The sequence below is a fragment of the Triticum aestivum genome, chromosome 5B, assembly GCF_018294505.1.
Source record: "Triticum aestivum cultivar Chinese Spring chromosome 5B, IWGSC CS RefSeq v2.1, whole genome shotgun sequence".
NCBI lineage: Eukaryota > Viridiplantae > Streptophyta > Magnoliopsida > Poales > Poaceae > Triticum > Triticum aestivum.
Genome location: NC_057807.1, coordinates 391,968,594 through 391,995,835, shown reverse-complemented (window position 1 = coordinate 391,995,835; position 27,242 = coordinate 391,968,594). Strand labels below are relative to the sequence as shown.

The window sequence follows — 27,242 nt, the reverse complement described above, 5'->3', positions numbered from 1 at the left end:
TCATAGAATATAGCAGTCATACATCTTTGAAAGGTAGCAGGTGCATTGCATAAACCAAAAGGCATACTTCTATAAGCATACTTTCCAAAAGGACCAGTAAATGTAGTTTTCTCTTGATCTTCTTTTGACACATGTATTTGAGAAAAAACATAATATCCATCAAGGAAACAAAAGTATGTATGCTTAGACAATCTTTCTAACATTTGATCAATAAAAGGCAAGGGGTAATGATATTTTATAGTGGCTTTGTTTAATTTCTTGAAATCAATTACCATCCTATAACCAGCTACAATTCTTTGTGGTATAAGATCATTTTTATCATTAGGAACAACAGTGATGCCTCCTTTCTTAGGGACATAATGATCTGGACCCCATCTACTATCAACTATGGGATAGATTATACCTGCCTCCAGAAGCTTTAATATTTCAGTTCTTACCATATCCTTCATCTTAGGAGTCAATCGTCATTGATGATCAACAACTGGCTTAGCATCAGGCTCCATATTAATCTTGTGTTCACATAGAGTGGGACTAATTTCCTTAAGATAATCAACAGTATATCCAATAGTAGCATGATGCTTCTTCAGAATTTTAAGTATTCTCTTTTATTGATGCTCTAAAAAGTTAGCACTAACAATAACATGATATATTTTAACTTTCATCAAGATAAACATATTTCAATGTATCAAATAATTGTTTCAGTTCAAACACGGGATCACTCTTAGGTGGACGAGGGTCCCCAAGAGTTTCAACAGGCAAGTTGTGTTTAAGGATAGGTACTTGTTTGAGAAATATATCATCTATTTCATTCATTTCATTCATATGCATATTATTTTCATGGTATAGCAAATATTGTTCTAACGGGTCGGTAGCAGGAACAACAATAGAAGGAAGACCAATAATTTCATCCTTACTAGACAATTATTTTTCATTAGGTTGTCTATTAAACTTAGAGAAATTGAATTCATGAGACATCACCAAATTTAACTCTAACCTTCTCTTTAACACAATCAACTTCAGCATTAACAGTATTCAAGAAAGGTCCATCAAATATAATGGGACAAAAATTATCTTGTTGTGAACCAAGTACTAAGAAATTTGTAGGGTATTTGATCTTACCACACAAGACATCAACATGTCGAACAATCTCTATTTGGTAGCTTAATAGTGATACCAATAACTTCAATCTCAGGAGGTGCAATATCATTCATAATTTCTTGATATAGAGTAAATGGAATAGCTCTGACACTAGGACCCATATCACATAAACCATGATAACAATGATCTCCAATTTTAATAGAAACAACAGGCATGGATCTATTCTTATCTAGTTGTTCGCGTTCATTTCTAACGGGTTTGGCAATTCTAGCAGCGTCATTGCAAAAATAAATAACATGCCCATCAATATTATCAACCAAGAGGTCTTTAACCATTGCAATATTAGGTTCAACTTAATTTGTTTAGAGGGTTTAGGTGTTCTAATATTACTTTTATTAACCATAGTTATAGCTTTAGCATGTTCCTTAATCCTAACGGGAAAAAGAAGGTTTCTCAATATAAGCAGTAGGCACAAATGGATCAACAATGTAAATGATAGTTTCATATTTAACTATAACGGGTTCCTCTATATTTTCTTTAATAGGGGGATGATATTTAAACCACTTCTCCTTAGGGAGATCAACATGAGCAGCAAAAGATTCACAAAATGTAGTTACTGTCTCAGAGTCAAGTCCATATTTAGCACTAAACTTATGAAAAGCATCGGTTTCCATAAAGGATTTAACACAATCAAACTCAAGATTTATACCCGATGACCACAAGTATATGGGATCAATCATAGCCATTTTGATAAGTAAGAGTGTTGAACCCAACGAGGAGCAGAAGAAAATGACAAGTGGTTTTTACCAAGGTATTATTGCAGGCACTGAAATTGTCGGTACCATATAGTTTGATAGCAAGGTAATTGTAATGAGCAACAAGTAGTAAAGGTAGCAAAGGTGCAGCAAGGTAGCCCAGTCCTTTTTGTAGCAAAGGACAGGCCGGAACTGTCTCTTATAATAAGCAAAGCATTCTTGTGGACACACGGGAATTTCATCTAGTCACTTTCATCATGTTTGATTGATTCACGTTCGTTACTTTGATACTTTGATATGTGGGTGGACCGATGCTTAGGTGTTGTTCTTACTTGAACAAGCTTCCCACTTATGATTACCCCATCTCGCAAGCATCCGCAAATATGAAAGAAGAATTAAGATAAATCTAACCATAGCATGAAACATATGGATCCAAATCACCCCCTTGCGGAATAGTGCACAAACTAGGGTTTAAGCTTCTGTCACTCTAGCAACCCATCATATAATATCTACTCCACAACGCCTTCCCTTAGGCCCAAAGATGGTGAAGTGTCATGTAGTTGATGTTCACATAACACCACTAAGGGAAACAACAACATACATATCATCAAAATATCGGACGAATACCAGATTATTCACATGATTACTTATGACAAGATTTCTGCCATGTCCTCAAGAACAAATGTAACTACTCATAAATCATATTCATGCTCAAGATCAGAGGGGGGTTGAATAGCATCAAGGATCTGAACATATGATCTTCCACCAAATAAACCAACAAACATCAACTACAAGATGTAATCAACACTACTAGCAACCTACAAGTACCAATATGAGGTTTTGAGACAAAGATTGAATACAAGAGATGAAATAGGGTTTAAGATGAGATGGTGTTGGTGAAGACGTTGATGAAGATTGGTCCTCCCATGATGAGAGGGTCGTTGGTGATGACGATGGCTTCAATTTCTCCCTCCCAGTGAAAAGTTTCCCCAGCGGAATCTCTCCGACAAAGAGCAAACGTTCTCCTAGCCAGGTTCCGCCTCGAGATGATGGTGCTTCATCCCCAAACCTTCCATCTGGATTTTTTTTCTAGGGGAAATGGCGTCTTATAGGAGAAGATGGGTCCCGGAGGCCTGCCAAGGGCGCCCCAAGCTCGGGGGGCGCACCTAGGGGGTAGGGTGCGCCCCCAGGCTTGTGGCTGTCTGGTGGGTCCCTCTATGTTTTCCTTTCGCCAATAATTTTAATATATTCCAAAATAATTCTTCATCAATTTTTAGCTCATTTGGAGTTGTTCAGAAAAAGTGCTTCCGATATAGCCCTTTCCGGTCCAGAATTCCAGCTGCTGGCAATCTCCCTCTTCATGTGAAACTTGCAAAAAAAAGAGAAAAGGCATAAGAATTGTATCATAAAGTGAAATAACAGTCCATAATGCAGTAAATATCAACATAAAAACATGATGCAAAATGGATGTATCAACTCCCCCAATCTTAGACCTCGCTTTCCCTCAAGCGAAAACCGAAATCGATAATCATGACCACATGTTTAGAGATAGATAGATAGAGAGAGAGAGAGAGGTGTCGATAAAAATAAATACGGACATAGAAGCATCATGGTCATTAACATAACAACAATATATCATCATAAAACTTCCCATGCTAGAGTAACAATTCATTCACAAGCTAAAGTATAAGACATATTTATTGGAAACTAACAAACTATGTTCTCGGTCATTGAAACAATCACAATCCATCATATTTTCAAAAAGCATGTAAGAGCTTTGTTTAGCATATTCACATACTCAACCATCATATAGTCTTCTCTGATTGCTGACACTCAAGGAATATTTATAGAACAAAAGTCTTTGTCAGACACATAGAAAGATAGGGGCTTATGGTTTTGCCTCCGAACTTATAGCCGAAGATGGGCTTCGGAGGCCTTCCACGGGCCCCACAAGTCTAGGGGCGCGCCCTAGGGGGGCGGCCCCAGGCTTGTGGTTGCTTGGTGGGCCCCCTTCTGTTATTTCTTTCACCAATATTTTTTACATATTCCAAAATAATTCCCCGTCAATTTTCAAGTCATTTGGAGTTGTGCAGAATAAGTGTCTCCGATATGGGCCTTTCAAGTCTAGAATTTCAGCTGCCAGCAATCTCCCTCTTCATGTGAACTTGCAAAATAAGAGAGAAAAGGCATAAGAATTGTATCATAAAGTGAAATAACAGTCCATAATGCAATAGATATTGATATGAAAACATGATGCAAAATGGACGTATCAGTGGCTGGCGGGGGTTCAGGGCGATTGTAGGGGTCGACGTAGGGTGGATTAGCCGATGAGGTGGTGGTGGGAACGACTGATGGGGCGGTGATGTGGCTCGGGGAGGCTGCAACGCAGGGCGGCCGAGATCGGGCATGGCGACGACAGGAGAGGAGGCATCTATACCATGAAGTTTTCTATCGGGCGGTTAGGGTTCCCTGGACAACGGTTTTGATATTTATGACATACCTTAACATTTTGCTAGTTTTTTTGCGGGTCAAATAGGTGATCTAACTTTGCCCAAAATACGACATGGACTAATAAAATCCGATGAAATTTTCGAATTCTCTTAGATGCCCGACACACTTGGACGGGAGAAGATATAATGAACGCTCTGTTCGTCTCACTCTCATTTATATACATGCTTACAATAGCACGTATATAAGTATTTATGGCAAAGTTTACCAACAATCACTTTTTGACCCACACACCATAGAATAATTGTTCTACGATAATTTTCATTGCTATAAAAAGTGTGTTACAACAGGGAAGGAAAAATGAGAGAAAATCTAAACAAAAGACCTATAAATAGCAAATAACCGCTCAACCAACTCCAGTTTTTGGGAACATAATCATCATTATATCAAAAGGTGTGTACTAGCCATTGCTGGAATTCCTGTGAATACTTGCTCTTGATCTTTATCTGTAGCAGCTGCAATTCATTCTTTAAAGTGTATCTCCAATTCTATGAAGTTGGTTCAATATTTCTGAAGACTAGTCCATTTCTCTAAAGTCAAATACTCCAACACCCTAGCACAACCACCTCCAGACCAAAGTGAGGTGGTAATTCTGCTTTGGCAAGCAATGTTGCCTCAAAAGCAGATGTGCCTCTCTTATTATTTGAAATCAAAGAGTCTCAATGCTTTTGTGCATAGGAGCAATCCCATAGCGGATGTAAAAGGGTTTCTTCTTCGTGGTGATTACAGTTTGGGCAAAATTGATCATCCGGTTGCATCCCTCTTCTCATTAACATATTATTTGTATTGGCCCTATCATGAGCAATTAGCCAAATATATATTTTGTGCTTGAGCCTACTAGAGCGCCCCTAGATGTGGTTGAAGAAGATGTGCCCCTCTTGGTTTCCTAGTAAGTTCGTGTACATCTTCATTGAGGAGTACTTGCTACCTTGGCCCAGACAGTGCCAATTATCTTTTGCGAGAGGATTTAGAGTGGGCATAAGATCAATGAGTTGGAGGAATTGTTATGAGCTTGAATTGATAGGGGCAGATGAAAGATGTCAGTCCAGTCCTGCATTCTGACAGACTTCAATTGATATTGCTTCATTTTTAGCAAAAGAGAATAACTGTGGAAATTTCTGCTGAAGAGGCTCATCTCTGCATTTGTCTAGCCAGAGATGGATGGAGTTGCCAGACTGCACCATACACTTGCATTATTGCTTGTATATGGGAACCAAATTAATGTGTGCCCTCCACCAAAAGGACCCTTCTCTTTTTTCTAGTGGAAGTGCAGTGGAGTAGTATACCTCCCAAACCAGTTTCACCCAAGGAAGATCATCCTTGTTTAGGAATTTGTGTGTTCTACATAAGTAGTGCTTTGTTATGGTCAGAGATATTTATTATATCCAATCCTCAAGCTGCTTAGGTTTGGTAATCTTGTCCCAGGCCACCAATGCAGCGCCACTTTCTTCCATACCATATTTCCTCCATAAAAAGTGCCTTAGGTATTTACTAAGTTGACTGATAACACCAGCAGGCAGAGCCATAGTACACATGAAGAGTATTGGAAGAGCATAGAATACAGATTTAATCATGAGTAGTCTACCGTGATAGGAGAGCAAAGTGGAACAACAAGAGAGTCTCCTTTCAACTCTTTGCATGATTGAGTGAAAGTCTTCGATCTTCAAGTTGAAAGTGCTCATTGGTAACCCCGGGTAAGTAAAAGGAAAACTTCCTTGTTGACTTTACCAATAATATAATCATCAGACAACTAGCATTTGAGATGCCCTAATTATAGACGATCGTTGCACACCGTCACAGACATAAATGTTATAAAATCATATGTTCATTATATTAATTTTCTTCAATTTTCATTTTGGTTTGGGAATCGCTTCCTTAATTAACTGGCCAGCTACAAGTAGTACAAGTGAACCGCATGACGGCGAACCGCATGCACACTAGTGCTTGCTGTTTTTAAACATCTAGTTTGACGTGTTGCATTCGCTTGCGTCCGTGGAAATTAAGCCCACGTGACATGAGCAACCCATTTTAAGCATGTTGCTAGTGGCACCCAACCCAGACCAGACGGCCACCCTACACTGCCTGTGCAAGACATGGACAGCACGGCTAGCTACCCTAGCGCAGTCGCTCGGATAAGGCGACGGTGATCGCGGCTAGCTACCGTAGGGCCGCCGATCGACCGGCCGACATGCGAAAGCGGCACGGAAAGGCCAACCTGTATCACACTCATCCGCTACGCCAGGGCCACGGTTGTACGGACGGCGCACCGGCCGGCCAGCCGGCCTCTGCCCACAAGCTATGCCTGCGCGCGCTCCGCAAGTACATGGTGCAGCCGTGCATGCGACGATCGGTTGGACCAACATACCGTGCCCATCTGGTCCCGGCATTATGGGTCCGCCGTGTGTCCATGGTTGCCGCTCCTGACGGCGTTTTGACTTGTCAATGCCAGCAATTGCAGTAAACCGTGTATACTTGGTGGATCTTTATTTGGTGTTTGATTTTCTTGGACAGCATCTATACGTACCCACCGCAGTGTTGCTTTCTTGCCTTGGTTTTCTTCCCTCTTTGTTTCTTTCCTTTTTACTCGCGAGGAGTACTTCTCAAACATGGCAATAGGTTGTTGAAAAAACAGAACAGAACAAATAACACCTAGTCATTTGACAAGGACTGGTTTGGAATCTGAACTGGATGCCACGAAAAATATTGCCCAACAGGACAAGATCAATGCTGCTTTTTGTTGCTGTTGAAGATCATCTTTGTGGCACGGCAGCTGCTCATGGTATTATATATGATGAAAATATGTGCCATCTTGTTACCTTCTAAATGTATCTTCCTTCACCGGGAGGATATGAAAGACCACGGCTCGCAAGCATTGCTTTGTCAAAGAAAGTTTTGAAATGTCATCTTGAATTCTTTGACTGCGACACGACGTACGGCACTAAACAATACCCCCTTTGTTTAAAATATACTAGCTCATATATCTTTTCTTACAATATTCAACCTTCATAAAGTTCGACAAAATGTATAGAGATAAATGTTTACATCTATGATTTATGGTAGCAAATAAACATCATAAGATGCGTCATGAGACATATTTTTATATTGTATTTTACTTGATATTATCCAGCCGCGGCGGCCCTCTTCTCGCCCACCCATCCCATTGCACCACCAGTTACAGAACACGCGCGGCGGCGGCCCTCTCCTCTCCCCCTCTCAATCCCCTCTCCCAAATCCTTCAGATCTAACGATTTGGTCCGTGGATTCCTTCACCAATCCATCCTAGAAGGTACTCTTCTCCGATCCCCTTCTTTCTATCCATATAATGTATGCTATTTTGAAGATTTTGGGGAACCCTTGTTTGATTTGATTTGATTAGAATGTTGCATGTATTAGAATCTTGCATGTATTAGATACCTAATTTTGCAACCCTAGTTTAGTTGATTTTATTGAAAAGATATGGTTTGGATACATAGGTTGACATGTTATTTATATGGAAAAGATATTTGTATTGAATCTTGCATGAAGTAGGCCTAGTTTAGTTTATTTGTTTTGAAATTATATTCGTATTGACAAGAATGCTTTGGATACATATGGTTTGAATTTTGCATATAGTAGGCGTACTTTAGTTTATTTGTATTCAAAATATAACCGTGTTGACAAGAAAGCTTTGTTTCAAATTGTTAGGATGGTTTCGCTTCTCGATGATCACTGGGACAAACAACACCGGTCGTACGCTATGTCGGTGGAGCAGCGGGTAATAATGAAAGTGGCCGGTGTTATGAATTCGTGTTTATTTCAAACACAAATGCCCCATATGTAATTTTATGATTTGTTTGTTTGTAGGAGCTTGCACCTCTAAAGCTTCGGCCTCACGGGGTCATCCTTGGGGGGATGCGCTATGATGAGCGATACACACCGTATGTAAGGGAGGAGGACTTCTCCATTTCATTCAGTTGGTCAGCCGGTCGACGCCATCCAATAATGCTGCAGCAATCATCGCGCTTACTGATCGTTGGAGGCCGGAGACACACAGTTTCCATCTTCGGACCGGGGAGATGACCGTGACACTCCAGGATATTGCTATGATCACCGGTCTTCCTATCAAGGGGAATCCTCTATGTATGAACACTGATTCTGATGGGTGGCGCACGTAGATGCATGCCCTTATCGGTATGGTTCCTCTAGAGCCTCGGGAACCAGAAGCAGAAGACAAGAAGAAGGAAAGAGTCGCAGCCGGTGCTCCTTTCACGTGGATAACATATCACTTTGGTACTTACCCTGAGGAAGCTAATGAGGATGAGGTCAACACACATACTCGTGTCTACATGTGGTACGTGATATCCAGAACTATGTTTGCTGATGGCACATGCAACAATGCTCCATGGATGTGGCTGAAGGCGTTCAACGTCTTCGATAGCAAATGGAGTTGGGGTTCGGCGACACTGGCTTACTTGTATAGACAGGTATGAAGTTCTTTTATTTTTCACTTCATTGCTACATTATCAATGCGATCTTGCTGTTAATTCAACCATGTTTTCTTTTATGTGCAGTTGGACGAAGCCTGTTGTAGGCCATCTGGAGGTATTGGTGGTTGTATGCTCGCACTTTCCATATGGAGCTGGGAGCGTTTGCCGGTTGGACGACCGAAGACCGTGAAGTACGAGGATTGGGACCACAAAGATGACCCACTACGGCTCCCCACTTGGGCTTACAAGTGGGATGTGTTAAATGAGACGACGGATGATCCCTCGGTCATGCACAAGTTGTACAAGATCGAGCTGGAGACGATCACGGCTGAGCAGGTGACTCGACGTTGCATAAGTGATTATCATGCTTCTATCGTAACTCGATATCAATTTTTCATTCTATGCTATTTTGCAGGTGGAATGGGAGCCGTATGGAAGAGGGGAAATTTTTGGTAACCCTATAGAGTTCAGGCTGAATCTGATGTGCACTAGGGATAGGGATCGCTGGCATATGCGTTGCCCACTCATATGCAACTGGGCGGTTGAGCTTCACCTGCCACATCGGGTGTACCGCCAGTTTGGTTTGTTCTAGCCACACCCGCCGGAGTGGGAGGACACGGACAAGTTGCTACACGCGTAAGATATAATTAACCTTGAGCACTTAGCAGCTTCTCGGTGGTTTTGATGGTGCTAATATTCTGTTTCTAACTTGGAGGTTGGATAGGAAAAGGCAGCGGAAGATACAGGATTGGGCCAAGCATCACAGGAAGTATGTCGTATAGTTCGCGCTTAGTGTGGAGCAAGCTAAGGCTGGAAAATGAGCCCAGCTTCGTGAGCACTGCACGATGGCGTTCAACAACTATCTCACATGGTTTATTGGAAGTACCCGTGTGGAGGTATGCAAGCCGGTGTATGCTGAGGAGATTTTGGAAGATCCCACCGTTTTCGATCAGCTAACCCAACACGAGTACAACGCATTAGTCAGGAAAGGCCACTCAATCCCTTCAGCTCCAATGATGAACTTTGTGGTATTTTCCCTTTTTGCTTTTCCATTTGCACTATTCACATCTTCGCTTCCCTAACACGTTAATGTCATTTCTGTTCATAGCGTGCCCAGATCAAGAAAGCAGCTGATGAGACCGAGACTATTCTGGAGACAACCCCGGTTGGGAAAAGCGATGGGGAAGGTGCACTTCGAGCATTCATTAAGGTTCACGTCTCCTTCGAACTACCACTTAACATGTGTTGCTACGTTCGATAGCTCATTCACTTGTACATGTTGCAGCGCCAGGGCCAAAAGTTAAGGCGGATATCAAACCTTTTCGGTTGTCGTGACCCCGAGTATGTATCACTTGAATGGTCTAGGTCGGCGACACCATCAGATCCCACTTCTGGCCATGGTGATCCTTTGGATGATGAGGATGTGGATGTGGTCACCCAAAAGGTATGGCATGAGAATATATTGAAATATTGATGCATTGCTAACTATATCCTCACACACGGTCTTTTCCATATCTTTTATTGTTGTAATAGGTTCCTGATGATATGACCTTGGGGACCTACAAGGTTCGGTCTGCATACGAGTTAAAGCCTAGGAAGGGAATCAAAAAATACACACCTGAAGACTTCACCCAAAGAGGCAAAAGGACGGTCGGCACCTCGCGGATGGCGGCTTTGGATGACTATGTGGATGACGTGGAGGAATCAGAGCCGGAGTCGGAGCGGGTTCCTCTTCCTAGGAAGGTGAAGAAGATGGCCAACAGGAGGGGGGAGGATCCAAAAAGCGCTCAAGGAACTAGTCGTCATCCTCTATTTGTAATGTTGAACTTGGAGTGGTGGTAGCTCTTAGTAATGTCGAACTTGTTATGACAATGAACTTGGAGTGGTGGTAGCTCTTAGTAATGTTGAACTTGTTATGACGTTGAACTTGGAGTGGTGGTGCCTCTGTCTTAGTAATGTTGAACTTGTTGGTCACTCTAGGAAATGTTGTATTTGTTGAACTTAAAGATCATTACTGTTTATTCTAGGAAATGTTGAACTGTGCCTGAAAATGACCCAGTTTGAGGGACAAAAAAACACTAAGTGTTTGTGTGGAGCCTAGCAGGGAGGCGCCACACTGTACAGTGCAGCGCCCAGCATGCAGGCGTTGCATTATACAGTGTGGCGCCTCCCTGCTATGCGCCACACCAACACTTAGCGAATTTTTGGTCCCAAACTGGAGGCAAACTTTCTGTTGCTCTCTGGTTAGCTGTACACAGGTGTGCAACACCTCCGAGATAGGTGTCACATGCAGCACCTAGCTCGAGGGTGTTGCACTGCTCAGTGTGGCGCCTCCGTGCTGGGCGTTGCATAAGTCTGTAACTTGCAAAGCTTCTGTTGCTCTCTAGATTCGTCTTCCCATGCGTGCAACGCCTCAGAGATAGGCGCTGCACTGCGGCATGTAACGCCTAGCTCTGAGACGTTGCACGCCTGGGAAGACGAATCCAGAGAGCAACAGAAGCGTTGTAAGTTATAGACTTGTGCAACGCCCAACATGGAGGCGCCAAACTGAGCAGTGCAATTCCCGCGAGCTACGCGCTGCACTGCTCAGTGTGGCGCCTCCGAGCTAGGCGTTGCACATAGTCCGTAACTTGCAAAGTTTATGTTGCTCTCTGGATTCGTCTTCCCAGGCGTGCAATGTCTCGGAGCTAGGTGTTTGCACTGCTCAGTGTGGCGCCTCCGTGCTGGGCGTTGCACAAGTCTGTAACTTGCAAAGCTTCTGTTGCTCTCTGGATTCGTCTTTCCAGGCGTGCAACACCTCAGAGCTAGGCGTTACATGCAGAAGTGCAGCGCCTATCTCTGAGGCGTTGCATGCCTGGGAAGACGAATCCAAAGAGAAACAGAAGCTTTGCAAGTTACAGACTTGTGCAACGCCCAGCACGGAGGCGCCGCACTGAGCAGTCCAACGCCCGCGAGCTAGGCGTTGCACTGCTTAGTGTGGCGCCTCCGAGCTAGGCGTTGCACTTGGACTTGGCTAATTTTTTTTGGCATATGCACACATAGGCGTATGATGTGAAGTAGGATTGACACATAGGAAGCAAACAACTATGAAGACAACATATGGACAAAGTAATTGACGACACATAGTAGTTCATAACACATACTACTTCAACTTGAAGACTAGCTCATACAACCAAATCGAGGAAGTAATACATAGTACTTCATGATAAATAGTAGTTCATAATACATAGTAGTTCACGACACATAGTACTTCACAACCAAATCGAAGAGGAGTCCAAAATACAGTAGTTCATGACACATGTAGTTCATACTCCACAATCCTTATTGAGATGACATAGCTCTATTGCGTAGAGCAAGGCCCCTTTCCCTTCTTCTTCTTCCTCTCGTCTCCCTCTTCCTTCTCCCTTTTCCTTATGAGGTGAGCCTCCTTAACCACCCTCTCCATGAATATCTTGTTCTTCCTCTCCTCTTTTTCAGCTGCGAATGCCTAAAGTTTCATGGTTCTTTCTTCAAAATCCGCAAGACGCTTCTTTTGTGCGTCCTCACATTTCTTGTGCAACGCTAGTTCCCTAGCGCGACACTCAAAACTTGCTCTAATTCTTTCCTCCCTCTTCTTTTTGAGCTCCTCTTCCTTCTTCTTATGCAGTGTGGCTTCGTCCTCCTCTCTCAGCTTCTTTGCATCCTTCTCCCACCACCCCACCATCTCATCCTTGCCATCCTCCTTCATTGTTGGCTTGTTGGGTTGAGAAGCCGCATACCTACAAGGAGGGAAACAAAATAGTTAGTAATGAAAAACAAATGGAATAACATTTACATTGCAACATGAAGACATGGAAAACAAGAACATATGAAACATTATAATTAGTAAGCAACATACAGAAATGGTCCATCGAGGTATCCAAACATTCCTCTATAACGACCTTGCCTTTGGCCACCACCACGGCCAAGACCACACTACTAGAAAAAAGGTTGTTAGTGGCGCATCAGTTTTTGCTATTAATGGCACACTATAGGTGCGCCACTATTAACACGCCACTAGTAACAAATAGTAATGGCGCACCTCTGGTGCGCCATTAGTATCCCAGATAATAGTGGCGCACCACATAGTGCGCCATTACTATGCCTAGAAGTGCGCCATTACTATCTGACTTAGTAATGGCGCACCACATAGAAGTGCGCCATTACTAACAAATTTTTTTCAGAATTTTTTTTCTAATTTTTTTTCGTTTTTTTTCTTAATCTCGTGTCACTATGGCTTAATCTCGGGTCAATATACTTAATCTCAAGTCAAATCGCACTCCATGGTCAAACTTCCCGGAAGGTCACCCATCCTCACACTACTCCAGCCCAAGCATGTTTAACTTCTCAGTTCTATCCAACCCTACCACCAACTCACTTAACAGGCACTTGTTGATATATCTATCATATTAATCCTAATAAACCTTGTTGATGTCTAGGACTTTGTTCATGTTCATGAGTGTGATGAAATTTTGGAAAAATATTTCAAACTTCCCGATCATATTACATATCATATTTTGAACATTTTTTCCAAAAAAGAAAATTAAAACCATTTTTTTACTAGTGGCGCACCTAGCAAATGGTGTGCCATTACTAAGTTTGAATTTTTTTCCATCCCCCCCCTCTAGATCTTAAAAGCCTCATATCTTTCATTCTGTTACTCCCTCCGTTCCGAATTACTTGTCTCGGAAATGGATGTATCTAGAACTAAAATACATCTAGATACATCCATTTTTGAGACAAGTAATTCCGAACGGAGGGAGTAGGTTTTTGGGGATTCTAAAAATCTTCAATGAGGTTCCCCCAATTGAAATTGGATGTAACTTTTCGAGTAGATGATTTTTCATATAAAAAAATTTTAATCCGAGTTCGTATGCAAAAGTTATGCCCATTTTACTAAATTCTAGAGAGATTTTGCAAATAAAGTCTAAATTCATATTTGTAAATTTTCCCAACAACTAGACCACATATCACATGGGAAACTTATTTTCTTTTATTTTTTTGACACTTCCATCATTTTCTTTTTTTAAACTGAAAAGGCGGTCAGGGGGGTGCATTTGGTGAAAATTTTCAAACTTCCCGGTCATATTATGTATCATATTTTGAACATTTTTGCATACGTATCAAAGTTAGTAATGGCGCACCTTCACAAAGTGCGCCATTACTATGTGTATGACTTGGTCAAACCTTGGTCAAAGTTAGTAATGGCGAACTTTATATAGGTGCGCCATTACTAAGTTTGACATAGTAATGGCGCACCTATGCAGAGTGCGTCATTACTAAGTTTGACCAAGATTTGACCAAGTCATACACATAGTAATGGCTCACTTTGTGAAGGTGCGCCATTACTATGTCAACTTAGTAATGGCGCACCTATACAAAGTGCGCCATTACTATGTGTATGACTGGGTCAAACCTTGGTCAAACTTAGTAATGACGCACTTTTCACCTAGTGCACCATTATTGTTTTGGTTACTAATGGTGCACCTGCACATGGTGTGCCACTGTTATATCGCAGTGGCGCGCCACATGTATAGTGCGCCATTAATGTTCATATTAGCTATAGCCATTTTTCTAGTAGTGCCATCACCACGACCAAAACCATCGCCACGGCCAAGTCCACCACCAAGGTCAAGACCATCACCACGACCAAGTCCACCACCCCGAGCTCTACCACCACCACGGCCTAGACCACCGCCACGAGCTCTACCACCACCACAGCCTCTTGTAAGTCCTAGTTGCCTCCCTCTTTGTTGCCTAGATCCTTGTTGGCTACCACTTGGTTGCCTTGGCACTTGTTGGCTACCACTTGGTTGCCTTGGCACTTGTTGGCTACCACTTGGTTGGCTACCTTGTGTACCTCCTTGTTGGCTTGTGCTTGCATCATTTTTCTTGGACCTTTTTCGTGGTTTTGTACATTTTCTTTTGTTGTGGTCATGACCTTTGCATTCCCCACAACAGGAGCTCTCACGAGGCTCTTGGAATTGGTCGTTGCCCGCTTCGTGGCGGCCACCATGACCCCATTCGTCCATGTCGCCTTGGAGACGCTTTATCTTACGTCTACCCCGTTTCACAACCTTCAACTCCAGATCCGGCCATAGTTGAACTCCATGGTACTCTGGCCATTGTGATTGGTCAAAGTATGGGTGAAAGCGGGGAGCCCATGTTTTCTTAGCCGTTTGGATTGAGAACTCCGACTCCCTCACGGTGAGGGGGTGTTTGACATCCACATTCCTAACACGACCGGCGGTATACAAGTGTGAGCATGGGAGATGAAGCAACGACGGCCTCCCGCAAGAGCAATCACACCGTGTTAAGGAGACCTTGAAAGCCCGACCTCCATGTTGGCGGCCATCATTTGTGGTTCCTCCTGGCTCTTTCACTTCATACTTCCACTCTTCGTTGCCATATAGTATAGCTTTTTCTGAGTCCGCCTTCCGCGATTGAAATTCCAACCATTCATCAACCTTGGGTGGAAACTTGTACTTGTACTTGCGCTTGTTCTCACCCGCTATATGTGCATCCGTTTCCATCGATTAGAAAGTACGCATTCATCTTGGCAAATGTGTATTGAACTATTGTCGTCACGGGTAATCCACGTGCACCTTTGAGCACCTTATTGAAGCATTCGGCCATATTGCTTATCATTTGACCGTATCTCCGACCATCTTCATCAAAAGCACGTGCCCACTTATTCCGATGTTCAATGTGCCTATTGAGAAAGTCTTGACCTTCGGGGTCAAGTTTTTTGTGTGCCAGCAATTTGTGGTACAAAGTGGCGAACCGTTTGTCGGAGAAAGCGAGACAAAAATCTTGAAGATCATCGGCCAACTCCTTAAGGCCACATGCCCTATAGAAGTTCGAACAAAAGTGCCTCATGCACCATCTATGGTGCAATGGAGCATGCCCAGGAATGTCAATCTCCACTGCATTAAGAATTCCTGGATGCTGATCCGATATGACACAAATTTCCTTCTCAGCGGGTAACACATTCGTCCTCAAAAGACGCAAAAACCACTCCCAGTTGTCATTGTTCTCCACCTCAACCAAAGCAAATGCCTATGGCAACACTCGGTTATTAGCATCACTTGCTATCACAACCAACAAGTTTCCCTTGTATTGTCCGGTCAAGAACATGCCATCAATGGCGATGACCGGCCTACAATGTTCAAAAGCCCTCAGGCATTGCTTGAACGCCCAAAATGCACGGCCAAATGCTCGGACTTTCCTTCCGTCATGATCCGTTGTTTTTCCCCATGAGGCTCTACCACATGAATCATGCACGTGTTTGTGGCGGCCATGGATAACAACAATCTAGGGATTCGGTTGTATGCTTCCTCCCAACTGCCATACAACATCTTAAATGCGGCTTGCTTCGCCTTCCATGCTTTCCCATACTTCACCTTGTAATGAAAGATGGCTTTCACAAGGTCAATGATATGTTGGATGCTCATTGTTGGAAGTGTGGAAATTGACTTGGAGAGCCTATAAGCGATGAACTCGGATGTGAGTTGTCTGTGGTCTTGGGACACAACCTTGCCATCCACCCTTTTGCCTCGGCACATGTGAGCTGCCACACAACTCACTACGTGCCAAGTGGGGCCTCCTTTCCATGGTTTTGCACGCACAATACACAGACATTTTTCATCATCTTCACATGCACATGCAACCGTGTAGCGCACTTTGACGTCCTAGTGCACCACCTTGTGTGGACGATAATGCGTAACCGAGTAGTTGTCGAGCCACATCTTCAACTCCAAGAAGGTTTGGAACTTAGACCCTTTTGCAATCCCGTTCTTGCCAACATTCAAATCACGGTGAGAGCTTGGCCTAACCCCAAGATATATACCTTGGCCACCATCTACCACGGCTTCATCCGTGAGACTAACATCCTTGAACAATGTAGTCCGATGATCCCGACCGAATACCTTCTTGAAACCTTCGGCCTCCTTCGCCGTGAACCCCTCCTCATCAACTTGTTCATCGGGACCTTCGTCATCTGAATCCGATGCATAGCCACGGGAATAAGGGATGTAATGGTCCATTTTCTCTTGCAAATGATATTTGTCGAGATCACCCACATTGTTGTCATGGAGATCAACTTCATTGTCATCGTCCGCATACTCATCATTCTCCTCTTGCAAAGCTTCATTTTGATTGTTTGTAAAATGGCTCAATGTTGGCCTCACTTCTTGGGTCATATGAGGTTCAACAATTTCATCTCGGTTCAAGGGTGGGGTGCTACTAGGAACCAAAGGGAAGAGGTTCCGGTTCAAGTCCAAATGCAAACTTGAATCAACCTTCTTCGTTGCAAATAACTCAAAAGCCTTGTCTAGTGATTCGGCCACCGTCTCCTTGTATGCAACCCAACGTTGCTCCGAGTTGACACGCATTGTCTTTCAACGGACGTGCATTCCAAAACCTACATTATGTCTTCCCTCCAACTCAACAATATCACTAGGGTCCATCCAATTCAAAATTTTCCTCACTTGTTGCAAAAGCTCCGCATAGCTAGGATTATTATCAAACACCATGTCAACCTCATCCGGGTCCGGTTCAATATTGCCTTTCAAGAAGGCGTCTTTGTCTCCATAATGAACAAACACACATGTTCTTCCCATCCCTGTAAGCATTTAAACACAACGTAACATTTCTTCCATGAGTACTAATCCAAAGATTAACACGGAAAACCCTAACATATATATGAAACAACAACCATAAGCCTAACCCTAACCCTAGCACCAACATATATATGAAACAACAACCATAACCCTAACCCTAAGCATTACCCTAACTCTAACCATAACCCTAACATACTAACAAGCCTAATAATAGGAAATTGGCAAACAAGCATCTCACATATCAATGCAAATCTCAAGATCCATACAAAACTAGGGTTTTTTCCCTGTCAAAAAAAACTAGGGTTTCCCCAAACTAGCAACAAATGACCAATTTGTTAACATTACTTGGATCAAAAGAAGGGGATCGGAAAAGATTACCTTGAGGGAGGGAAGGAGTTCGAAATCCACGAACAAAAACTTCAGATTTGTAGGATTTGGGGAAGGATTTGAGAGGGGAAGAGGGGGCCGATCTCGGGTGGGGGTGTGTGGGGGGGAAGTGGGGCCCGGCCAACTAGTAACAAATAGTGCAACGCCTAAGGGCTAGGCGCTGCACATTACATGTGTGGCGCCTAGCTCTGAGGTGCTGCACTGATGGGCGTGGGCCCAGGGGCTGCCACGGTGGACAGAGGTGCAACGCCCCCGAGATAGGCGCTGCATCATAGGGTGTGGCGCCTGCGTGTCGGACGCCACACAAAAAGGTCAGCGGCGTGAAATAGTTTCGCGGGCAGTTCATTCTGTGATCTAATTTCGTCCACAGGTTAAAATTGTCAAATTTGCACAATGCACATACTAGTTAATTAACGAGGTCCGGTCCACATTTTTCGAGTAGTGAACCTTGACGCTCCTCGATCCAAGGCATCCGTCCGCGTGATTACCTGCGTTTGCAGTGCAGGGGAGTGCATTTCTCACTGACTGCATCATCTCCTAGGGTACTTATCGGCTCTCTGAAACGCTGCCTGATTCGAGAGTACATGATGATCGATGGCACCAAAACTATGGCATGCACGCAGGGAGACGCAGAGGGCATCCCATGATTCTCCTCGAGGTACTACTACTCCATAGTGTGGGCACATAGTACTGGTACGACGACCACGTAGCATTAGCTGTTCGTTCCATTAGTTAGTATTTTATAAGTTGTCTCAAAGCTGCTCCATTTCTGTAGCAAGCAAAGACCTCATGAGCTAGTAGCCATGAAAGATCTCATGAGCAATCTGCCAGCTATCAACTCCCCCTGGATCTTCCCTCTGGCACATGATCCACTGATCCGATCGGGTAAAAAGGTGGAAAAAGGTCTCGTGCTACGTAGCACTAGCTTCAAGTGTCCGAAGACCGTGACCAGAGAACCAAAGGCTTGAACCAGTTTTCGCTTTTCTCGGCTGTCACGCACTGCACTAGGCCGGCCGCTAGCTAATGATCGAGCTACGTACAAAATAAATCAGCCACCAACTGCATGCATGCAGAGCAGTTTTTTGCTGGCGCGCTGGGGCCGGACGATCGAATCCGTCTCAAGAGGCAGCAGCGAGCGCAGCTAGGTCGAGACATAGGATCCCTTTACGCATTGACGGGGGCTGCAGCGCGGCCCAGGGCGCCTGCCCTGCGTTTCGTGCCGTGGCAGCCAACCTGCCCTACGTGCAGGCCGGCGCGTCACGTACACCGGGTCGTCGTCGCTCGCTGCCTGCGCCGGGCCGGCGGAGAGAAACGGTCAAGGTTGGTGTCGCTTCGGCCGGTCGTTCGGTCTTGTCCAGCCCTGCCCGACGCCGTGTCGTGTCATGGACAACCTGAACCTGAACCCAATCAATCACGCACCCGCATGGCCGCATCCGTTCACAACCGGTACACTACTAATATCATCCATGGTTCCGTGGTCATGTGTGGGCCGATGGTCCAGCAGAGCGAGCATCTCACCATTCATCAGTGGGTGATGCGCCTTCAGCTGGATGATCGATCACTCGATCAGGTCTTGCTCATCATGGAAATCTCTGAAGCTGCCAGGCACACATGGATGATGGTCCATGCATCAACCTGCATCGCCCCAGCCAAGCCAAGAATCATCACCCCGGCCTGACCTGACTGTGACTCCGTCCAAAAAGGAAAGGGGAAGAATCATCACCCTAGAACCAACTCAGCCGGGCAGGGCAGGACCGCAGTGCATCGCCCTCCCCGGCCGCCACGGCGCCACCCTCGGCTCTCCTCTCGTTCAAAAGCCGCGGCAGCACCATCCCGCGCGATGAAATGAATTTTTTTCGGAAATGTTAACGTCCACACGTGTGGGCATTTGCACATCGCCCACACGCCTCCATCACCACTCATTTTGCCACGTATGAATAGATGACATCAGCAAAAAAATTTAGTTTTCGGCTTAAAAATGTTGTATCTCCTAAAGAAAAAAGCGAACTAAAAATCCATTTTCACCATTAAATCCGTCTCGACGAGATCTTCAAAACTAGACCCCATGTTGATATGTTTCGATGAATTTTTTTATTTTGCTAGAAGTTGCCACGATGTTTACACTGCAGTTGCCATAGGGCTTAAACTAAAGTTGCCATGTGGCAATTTTAGTTTGTAGATCATGGCAATTTAAGTATTTTGATGATGGCAACTCCAGTACTTTGATCATGAAAATTATTTTTTGTATGAACCATAGCAATTTTACGTGCATGTTTCATGGCAATTTTAGTTTATGGTTCATGGCAAGTCTAGTTTCTTAATTCCCCGTTTTATAAATGTCAAATTTTACTTTTAAATGTGGAAGAAAATAGCTGAAACATATCATGGCAATTTCAGTGTAAACATCATGGCAATTCATATGCAATAGATATGGCAACTTTTAATCCAAAAAAAATTTCATCAAAACATATCAACATGGGATCTAGTTTCGAAGATCTCATCGCGAGGGATTTAATGGTGAAAACGGATTTTCAATCGGATTTTTCGTTTAAGAGACAAAACATTTTAAAAACTGAAAATCCAAAAAGCCAATCTGTTTACATTAAAGACGTGTGGTGTGTCTTCCTTCCTGTCATACATTTGCGTGACCCTTTTTTTTTGATGGGGCATCTCGCACACTGAATGATTGGGCCCTCCGCTAGCCCGTTTTGTTCGCATCTGCCGCACAGTGCAGAATCCGAGAAAAAGCCCACGCCACTCCATCACCAAGCCTCGATGACCCTCTGCTGAATTCATTGATCGACTGGGCGCGGTGCGGTTCAGTGCCGCCGGCGAATAGTTTGCTTGATGATTGATCGTCGCGCCCCTGCGCCGGCCGCACGATCGAGGCAGGCAGAGACGAGGGAATTGTTGGCACCGGGATTGTGCGGCCTGAGTCGCAATGATTCACCTGCCTTGCCAGCTCGGTCAGACCAGACGACGACGAGAGACGAGCCGCAGCGAGCAGCGGAGCACTAGGCTAGGCTGCAAAACAATGAAAGCTGCAGGTCGGGTGCAGCCCGCGATGCGTCTCTGCAAATATTCTGACCCTGTGTGTATCCGTGAATATTCGGTGTTCTGCTCATGGCTGCTCTGTCAGAGAGAATGATTACCTCTCACGGTGGCCTGTGATCTGTGAACTGCAACGCAACGTGTAAAGGGAATCACGTTGTTTCTCATTTTCTCAATCGTATTTTCTCTCTTTCGGTCCATCACGAACTATTCAAACCGCATTCGGCCCAGAAGTCTAATACTCCCTCCGTTCCCTTTTGTAGTGGGTATAGTTTTTTGCCTGAAATTCCGAAATATAATGCGTGCATGCAGCATAAAGCTGGTTTGGACGAGTTACCCTTCGCTGGAATCAAGGGACACACGCAGCAGAGCACACACATGGGTGTGCAGCAGACCATGCATGCAAGGTTAATCTGGTAAAATTCACGGCTCCAGCTCATGCATTGGTATTGGAACTAACATCTATGCGCACTATATAATGAAATAGAGGGAGTATGAAGGGGTTGTTTGGTTCTCAGCCACAATTTGCCAAGCCAAAATTTGGCAGCCACAGTTTGTCAAGCATGTGTTTGGTTTTTGCCACACTTTGGCTTGCCACACTTTATTACCCCTATGGCCCACTTGTCAAAGAGACAATTTTTTTGCCAACTTTTGCCAAAGTTTGGCGTCCAATTTCTTAGCCACACTTGTGTGGCTTGCCATACCTGTGTGGCTAGCCACACTTTGGCTTGGCCACACTAGTCTCCAACCAAACAGACCTGAAAAGGACTCGAACGAAGCCAATGAAGGCAGGTATGGCTTTTTTTTTCTTTATACAGCCCAGGCCAAGCCGCCGTAACGCAGGTACACACTGGAAGCGAGTTTTCCCTCTCGTTAGGGTTTTGGTCCTCCCAAAGGCGATTCCACGCCGCCGTCGAGATCGTTTTTCCCTACCCCCAAGCTTCGTCTCCTGATCCGCGCTGGCGGGTCGCGGGATAGTGGAGGATTTAGGGCAGCATCAACAAGGTCCGATCGTGTGTAATCGGGCTAGGGTTCGCGATGTCTTCAGGAGGAGCTCCGGAGCCGGCGACACCAGACCAAGGGCAAACGGATGAGGTGGAGAAGATGATGGAAGAATTGGGTTTGAGGGAGGAGGATCTGGATGACGTCGTGTTCGACGAGAGCGAAGCTCCACCGGAGGCGATTAGATGGATTGCATTGGCTAGGGTTCACTCAACCAAAACCTATAGTCAGTACTGGTTTTTCAAGAATACGAGGGCCGCTTGGGATCTGGCGAGAGAGGTGAAATTCAAACCCCTGGAAGATAATCTGTACACTATTCAATTCTCGTGCTTAGGTGATTGGGAGCGGGTTACCCTAGATGGCCCATGGCACTTCAGGGGAGACGCGGTGATCATCAAACGTATGATGGCCTGGTGAAACCTTCAACTGTGTCGCTGGATTCGATAGAGATATGGGTTCAGATACATGATGTTCCAGAATTGTATGCGCACCTAGTCCCGTCTATGGCGTCGAAGGTGGGAGAGGTGCTCTATGCAGAACCACAATCTCAAGATTTCGTGGGCAATTTTCATCGGGTGTAGGTCAGGATTGATGTTAACAAACCCCTCAAGAATGCAGTATCAATGATTCGTGATGGAAAGCGCCAGATATACCGCGTGAAGTATGAGAAATTACCTGATTGGTGTGCTGTCTGCGGGATGCTAGGGCACCTATTCAAAGAACATGGCAATGGTGTCCATCCTCCGTCAGCGTTAGTTTTCAAGGACTTGCAGGCAACCTGGACGTTGAGTACGGGCCGAGGGCCCGGCAATGGGAGAGGACGGCGAGGAGGCCGACGCGGCAGACGTACTGGAGGCCGTGGCAGGAACGACAAAGCCAGTTCAGAGGAGCAGCTAGATACAATGAGTTCAAAGAGAGCAGAGACTTGGACATGCAAGATGCAGATAATAGCAGAAAGAGAGTTGCAGCTCTAGCGCAGCAGTTTGCACCTCTAGCGTCAACTAGCACCGAGCAATCTAAGCAGCTGGCTCTTCCTGCCCCTAACGCTCCCGCCAGTCCCAGCACCACTCAGGACCAGAAGAGAGCGAAGCTAGTGATGGAGTCAGAAAACAACAGCTCGGCGAGAGCAGGGACACAGCTGAAAGGTGATCTAAATTTGGCGGGCCCGGTCGACGGGCGCCGCTGGGGCCAATGAGTACTTTTGTTTGGAACGGCCGCGACGCGGGCAAGGCCGCGACAGTTCGAGAGCTTCACGACTTCGCGAGGCAATTTGCCCCTACCCTCCTGTGTATTGTTGAGACACAAATTGATGGTGCTAGGGTAGAAGAATTAGCAAGTACTTTGGGTTATGATAATGCATATGCGGTTAGTAGTCAAGGCTGCAATGGTGGTATGGGTTTGTTCGGAATAATGCAATAAAAGTTGAGATTCTTGGTTATTCGGTATATCATTTGGATGCTAAGATTGAGGAGCATAATCAGGACGAGTGGAGATTGACATGTGTGTATGGTGAGGCACAAACACACTTGAGACATCAAACGTGGACAGTTTTGAAAAATATCAGCACTTTGAGCACTTTGCCGTGGCTGTGCGCGGGAGATTTTAACGAGGTTCTACGTCCGGAAGAACATGATGGGGTTGGGCAGCGAAGCAATGCGCAAATCCAAGCCTTCCGGGACACCACAGATATTTGCATGTTGCAAGACTTAGGCTTCAATGGAAATTTTTGGACTTTTGAGAAGAAGGTTGTGGGAGGGAGTTATACAAAATGCAGGCTAGACAGAGCCCTAGCTAATGCCGCGTGGATGAACAAATTCTCCCTTGCATCGGTTACACATCTCTCTTGCTCTACTTCTGACCACTCACCCATTGTTATTGACTTTGGCAACACGGTGCAAGTTAAGGAGCAAAGGTCCTTTAAATATGAACTTATGTGGGAATCGCATGAAGGGTTGGGCCAAGTCCGGTCAAGCGCGTGGTTACCTGACGCACCTTGCTTGTCCGTGGAAGATATGAAACAGAAACTTCAAAATATCTCAACAGAATTGGTGAACTGGAATAGGGACACCTTTGGAAGTGTTAGAAAGGAGATAAAGAAGCTGAAAAAGACTCTAGAGGGACTACGAGGTGATCCTTTGCGGTTGGCCCCCTCTCACGCAGAACTGAAAATCAATGAGAGGCTGATTGAGTTATACCACCGAGAGGAGTGGCGGCAAAGGGCAAGGGTGGAGTGGCTCTCGGCAGGTGACTGAAACACCAAAATTTTCCACCTCTGGGCTAGCATCTGCAGAAAGAAAAATATGATCAAGGCCCTACAAAATTCACTTGGAGCGGTGGTGGATGACCCGGGAGAACTGCGAGCTATGGTCAATGAGTTTTACCAAAACTTGTATACTTCGGAAATGGTACAGAACATGGATGATGTTCTCGATCACGTCCCGAGGAAGGTGACAGAGGTGATGAATGAGTCTCTTTGTGCCCCGTATACCAAGGATGAAGTAAAAGTGGCTCTTTTCCAAATGTTTCCAACCAAAGCGCCGGGCTCGGACGGCTTCCCTGCTCACTTTTATCAGAAACATTGGGATATATGTGGAACGGATGTAACAAAGATCGTCCTCAGAATATTGAGGGGGGAGGACAGCCCTGCATGCATAAATGCCACTATATTGGTTCTTATCCCCAAGGTAACAAACCCCACTGTTTTGTCTCAATATAGACCAATTAGTCTATGCAATGTCATTTATAAAATAGCATCCAAGGTGGTAGCAAACAGGTTGAAACCGATCCTTCCGGACATTATTTCTGAGGAGCAGTCAGCTTTTGTTCCAGGGAGGCTTATTACAGATAATATTATTAGTGCATATGAGTGTCTGCACTTTATGAAACGGTCCAAGGCAAAATCAAACAGCTTCTGTGCTCTAAAACTAGATATGATGAAAGCCTATGACCGGGTGGAGTGGTCATAGTTAAGAGCCATCATGACAAAAATGGGGTTTGCGAGATCATGGATTGATACAGTTATGAGCATGGTGTCATCAGTTTCTTTCTCGGCCATGGTCAACGGGGAGAAGCTTGAGTCTTTCATTCCATCCAGAGGAATCCGGCAGGGAGACCCAATCTCCCCCTACTTATTCTTGATAGCAGCAGAGGGCCTTTCGTGCCTCCTTAAATCCAGTTCTTCGTCATCGTTTGCAGGTATTCAGGTGGCCCCAACGGCTCCCACCGTTAACCATCTTTTGTTTGCAGATGACAGCCTGTTGCTTTTCAAGGCCAGTGTAGAGGGTGCAGAAGTAGTGTCAAACCTGCTAGAAACCTATTGTGCAGCTTCGGGACAAAGGATTAACCATGACAAATCATCAATATTTTTTAGCAAGAGGTGTCCGGAAAACATAAAGGATTCCATGAAAAAACATCCTCCATGTACACAAGGAGTCTTTAAGTGAACGCTACCTGGGTATGCCAACTGATGTGGGCCACTCAAAAAATGGCACTTTCAAGTATCTGAGAGATCGTGTTTGGGAAAAGATCAAGGGGTGGATGGAGAAGCTCCTGTCATCAGCAGACAAAGAGGTTCTTATTAAGGCGGTGGCTCAGGCAATACCAGTATATTCGATGTCGTGTTTCCGTTTACCCAGAGGCCTATGTGAGAACATTATGTCTATCATTAGTCAGTTTTGGTGGGGAAGCAAACAGGGGAAGAGGAAGCCCAACTGGGTCGCGTGGGACATCATGACCAAACCAAAGCACCTTGGAGGCCTAGGTTTTCGGGACCTGGAGATTTTTAACCTAGCGCTGCTGGCTCGCCAAGCATGGAGGTTGCTCACGGGAGAGTTAACTTTGAGCTCTAGGATTCTGAAGGCTGTCTACTTTCCAGGGGGTTCGATTCTTGATGCGGAGCTCGGATCACACCCTTCACAGATTTGGCGGGCGATTCTCGATGGACGAGATATTATGGCACAAGGAGTTGTGAGGAGTGAGGGAGTCCTGGACTAGGGGGTGTCCGGATAGCCGAACTATCATCATCGGCCGGACTCCAAGACTATGAAGATACAAGATTGAAGACTTCGTCCCGTGTCCGGATGGGACTTTCCTTGGCGTGGAAGGCAAGCTTGGCGATACGGATATGTAGATCTCCTACCATTGTAACCGACTTTGTGTAACCCTAGCTGTCGGTGTCAAAACCGGCGGATCTCGGGTAGGGGTCCCGAACTGTGCATCTAGGCGGATGGTAACAGGAGACAAGGGACACGATGTTTTACCCAGGTTCGGGCCCTCTTGATGGAGGTAAAACCCTACGTCCTGCTTGATTAATATTGATGATGTGTGTTACAAAAGTGGATCTACCACGAGATCAAGGAGGCTAAACCCTAGAAGCTAGCCTATGGTATGATTGTTGTTCGTCCTATGGACTAAAGACATCCGGTTTATATAGACACCAGAGAGGGCTAGGGTTACACAGAGTCGGTTACAATGGTAGGAAATCTACATATCCGTATCGCCAAGCTTGTCTTCCACGCCAAGGAAAGTCCCATCCGGACACGGGACGAAGTCTTCAATCTTGTATCTTCATAGTCTTGGAGTCCGGCCGATGATAATAGTTCGGCTATCCGGACACCCCCTAGTCCAGGACTCCCTCAGTAGCCCCTGAACCATGCTTCAATGAAGACAAGTCCGGCGCGCATATTGTCTTCGGCATTGCAAGGCGGGTTCCTCCTCCGAATAATTTATAGAAGATTGTGAACACCAGGATAGTGTCCGGCTCTGCAAAATAATTTCCACATACCACCGTAGAGAGAATAATATTTATATAAGTTCAATCTGCTGACGTATTTCGTGGCGTGACGTCACACCACTACCAAGCCTTTACTCGAATTGTTTTTATTATACCACCTCAGCGCGTTTAGCGAAGCGGTTTCCTTGGCACGTCTTGTCAAAGCAGAGATCATGTTCCCCTTATTCCGGGATTCCCATTAATACGGACGTGGGTAACCCAACCGCGCCCGTTGCCACGCCCCCTCCATCAAAGGCGGGTTCCAAACAGTCACGGGGACGGCTCTTGGTATTCTTCCTCTTTATAATGAGACCAAGGCCATTTCTTTTTCTTCAATCCTCAATCGAATCCGCCCCTCGCCCCTGAGTTCCAACACCCAGGGCTCCAGATTCGGGTACCTTCGACCTTCGACAATGTCCGGCTCCGACCTACGAGGCCGGTGGATGCCCTCTTTCGTCACGGAAGAAGACGTGCTAAAGCTGAGAGACGCCAGGTACTTGACCTACGAGATTTCGCATAGGTTGCCTGCCCGAGGGCAAGTTATTCCTACTCTCGAGCCCGGCGA

The 27,242-nt window shown here is 45.2% G+C and overlaps 1 protein-coding gene across 1 annotated transcript; it reads left to right on the top strand.

Moving 5' to 3' along the window:
- Positions 1 to 8,953: 8,953 nt before the first annotated feature.
- LOC123113716 (serine/threonine-protein phosphatase 7 long form homolog) lies at positions 8,954 to 9,440 on the top strand. Its single transcript, XM_044535020.1, has 2 exons — positions 8,954 to 9,163; positions 9,243 to 9,440. The coding sequence occupies exons 1-2, from the start codon at positions 8,957 to 8,959 to the stop codon at positions 9,417 to 9,419; spliced, it is 384 nt and encodes a 127-aa protein (XP_044390955.1). The 5' UTR covers positions 8,954 to 8,956; the 3' UTR covers positions 9,420 to 9,440.
- The last annotated feature ends 17,802 nt before the right edge of the window (positions 9,441 to 27,242 follow it).

Coding starts and splice junctions, on each gene's coding strand:
- LOC123113716 (XM_044535020.1), top strand. CDS start 8,957: ATGCTCGCACTTTCCATATGGAGCTGGGAGCGTTTGCCGGTTGGACGA. Junction 9,164..9,242: donor AGACGATCACGGCTGAGCAG/GTGACTCGACGT, acceptor GCTATTTTGCAG/GTGGAATGGGAGCCGTATGG.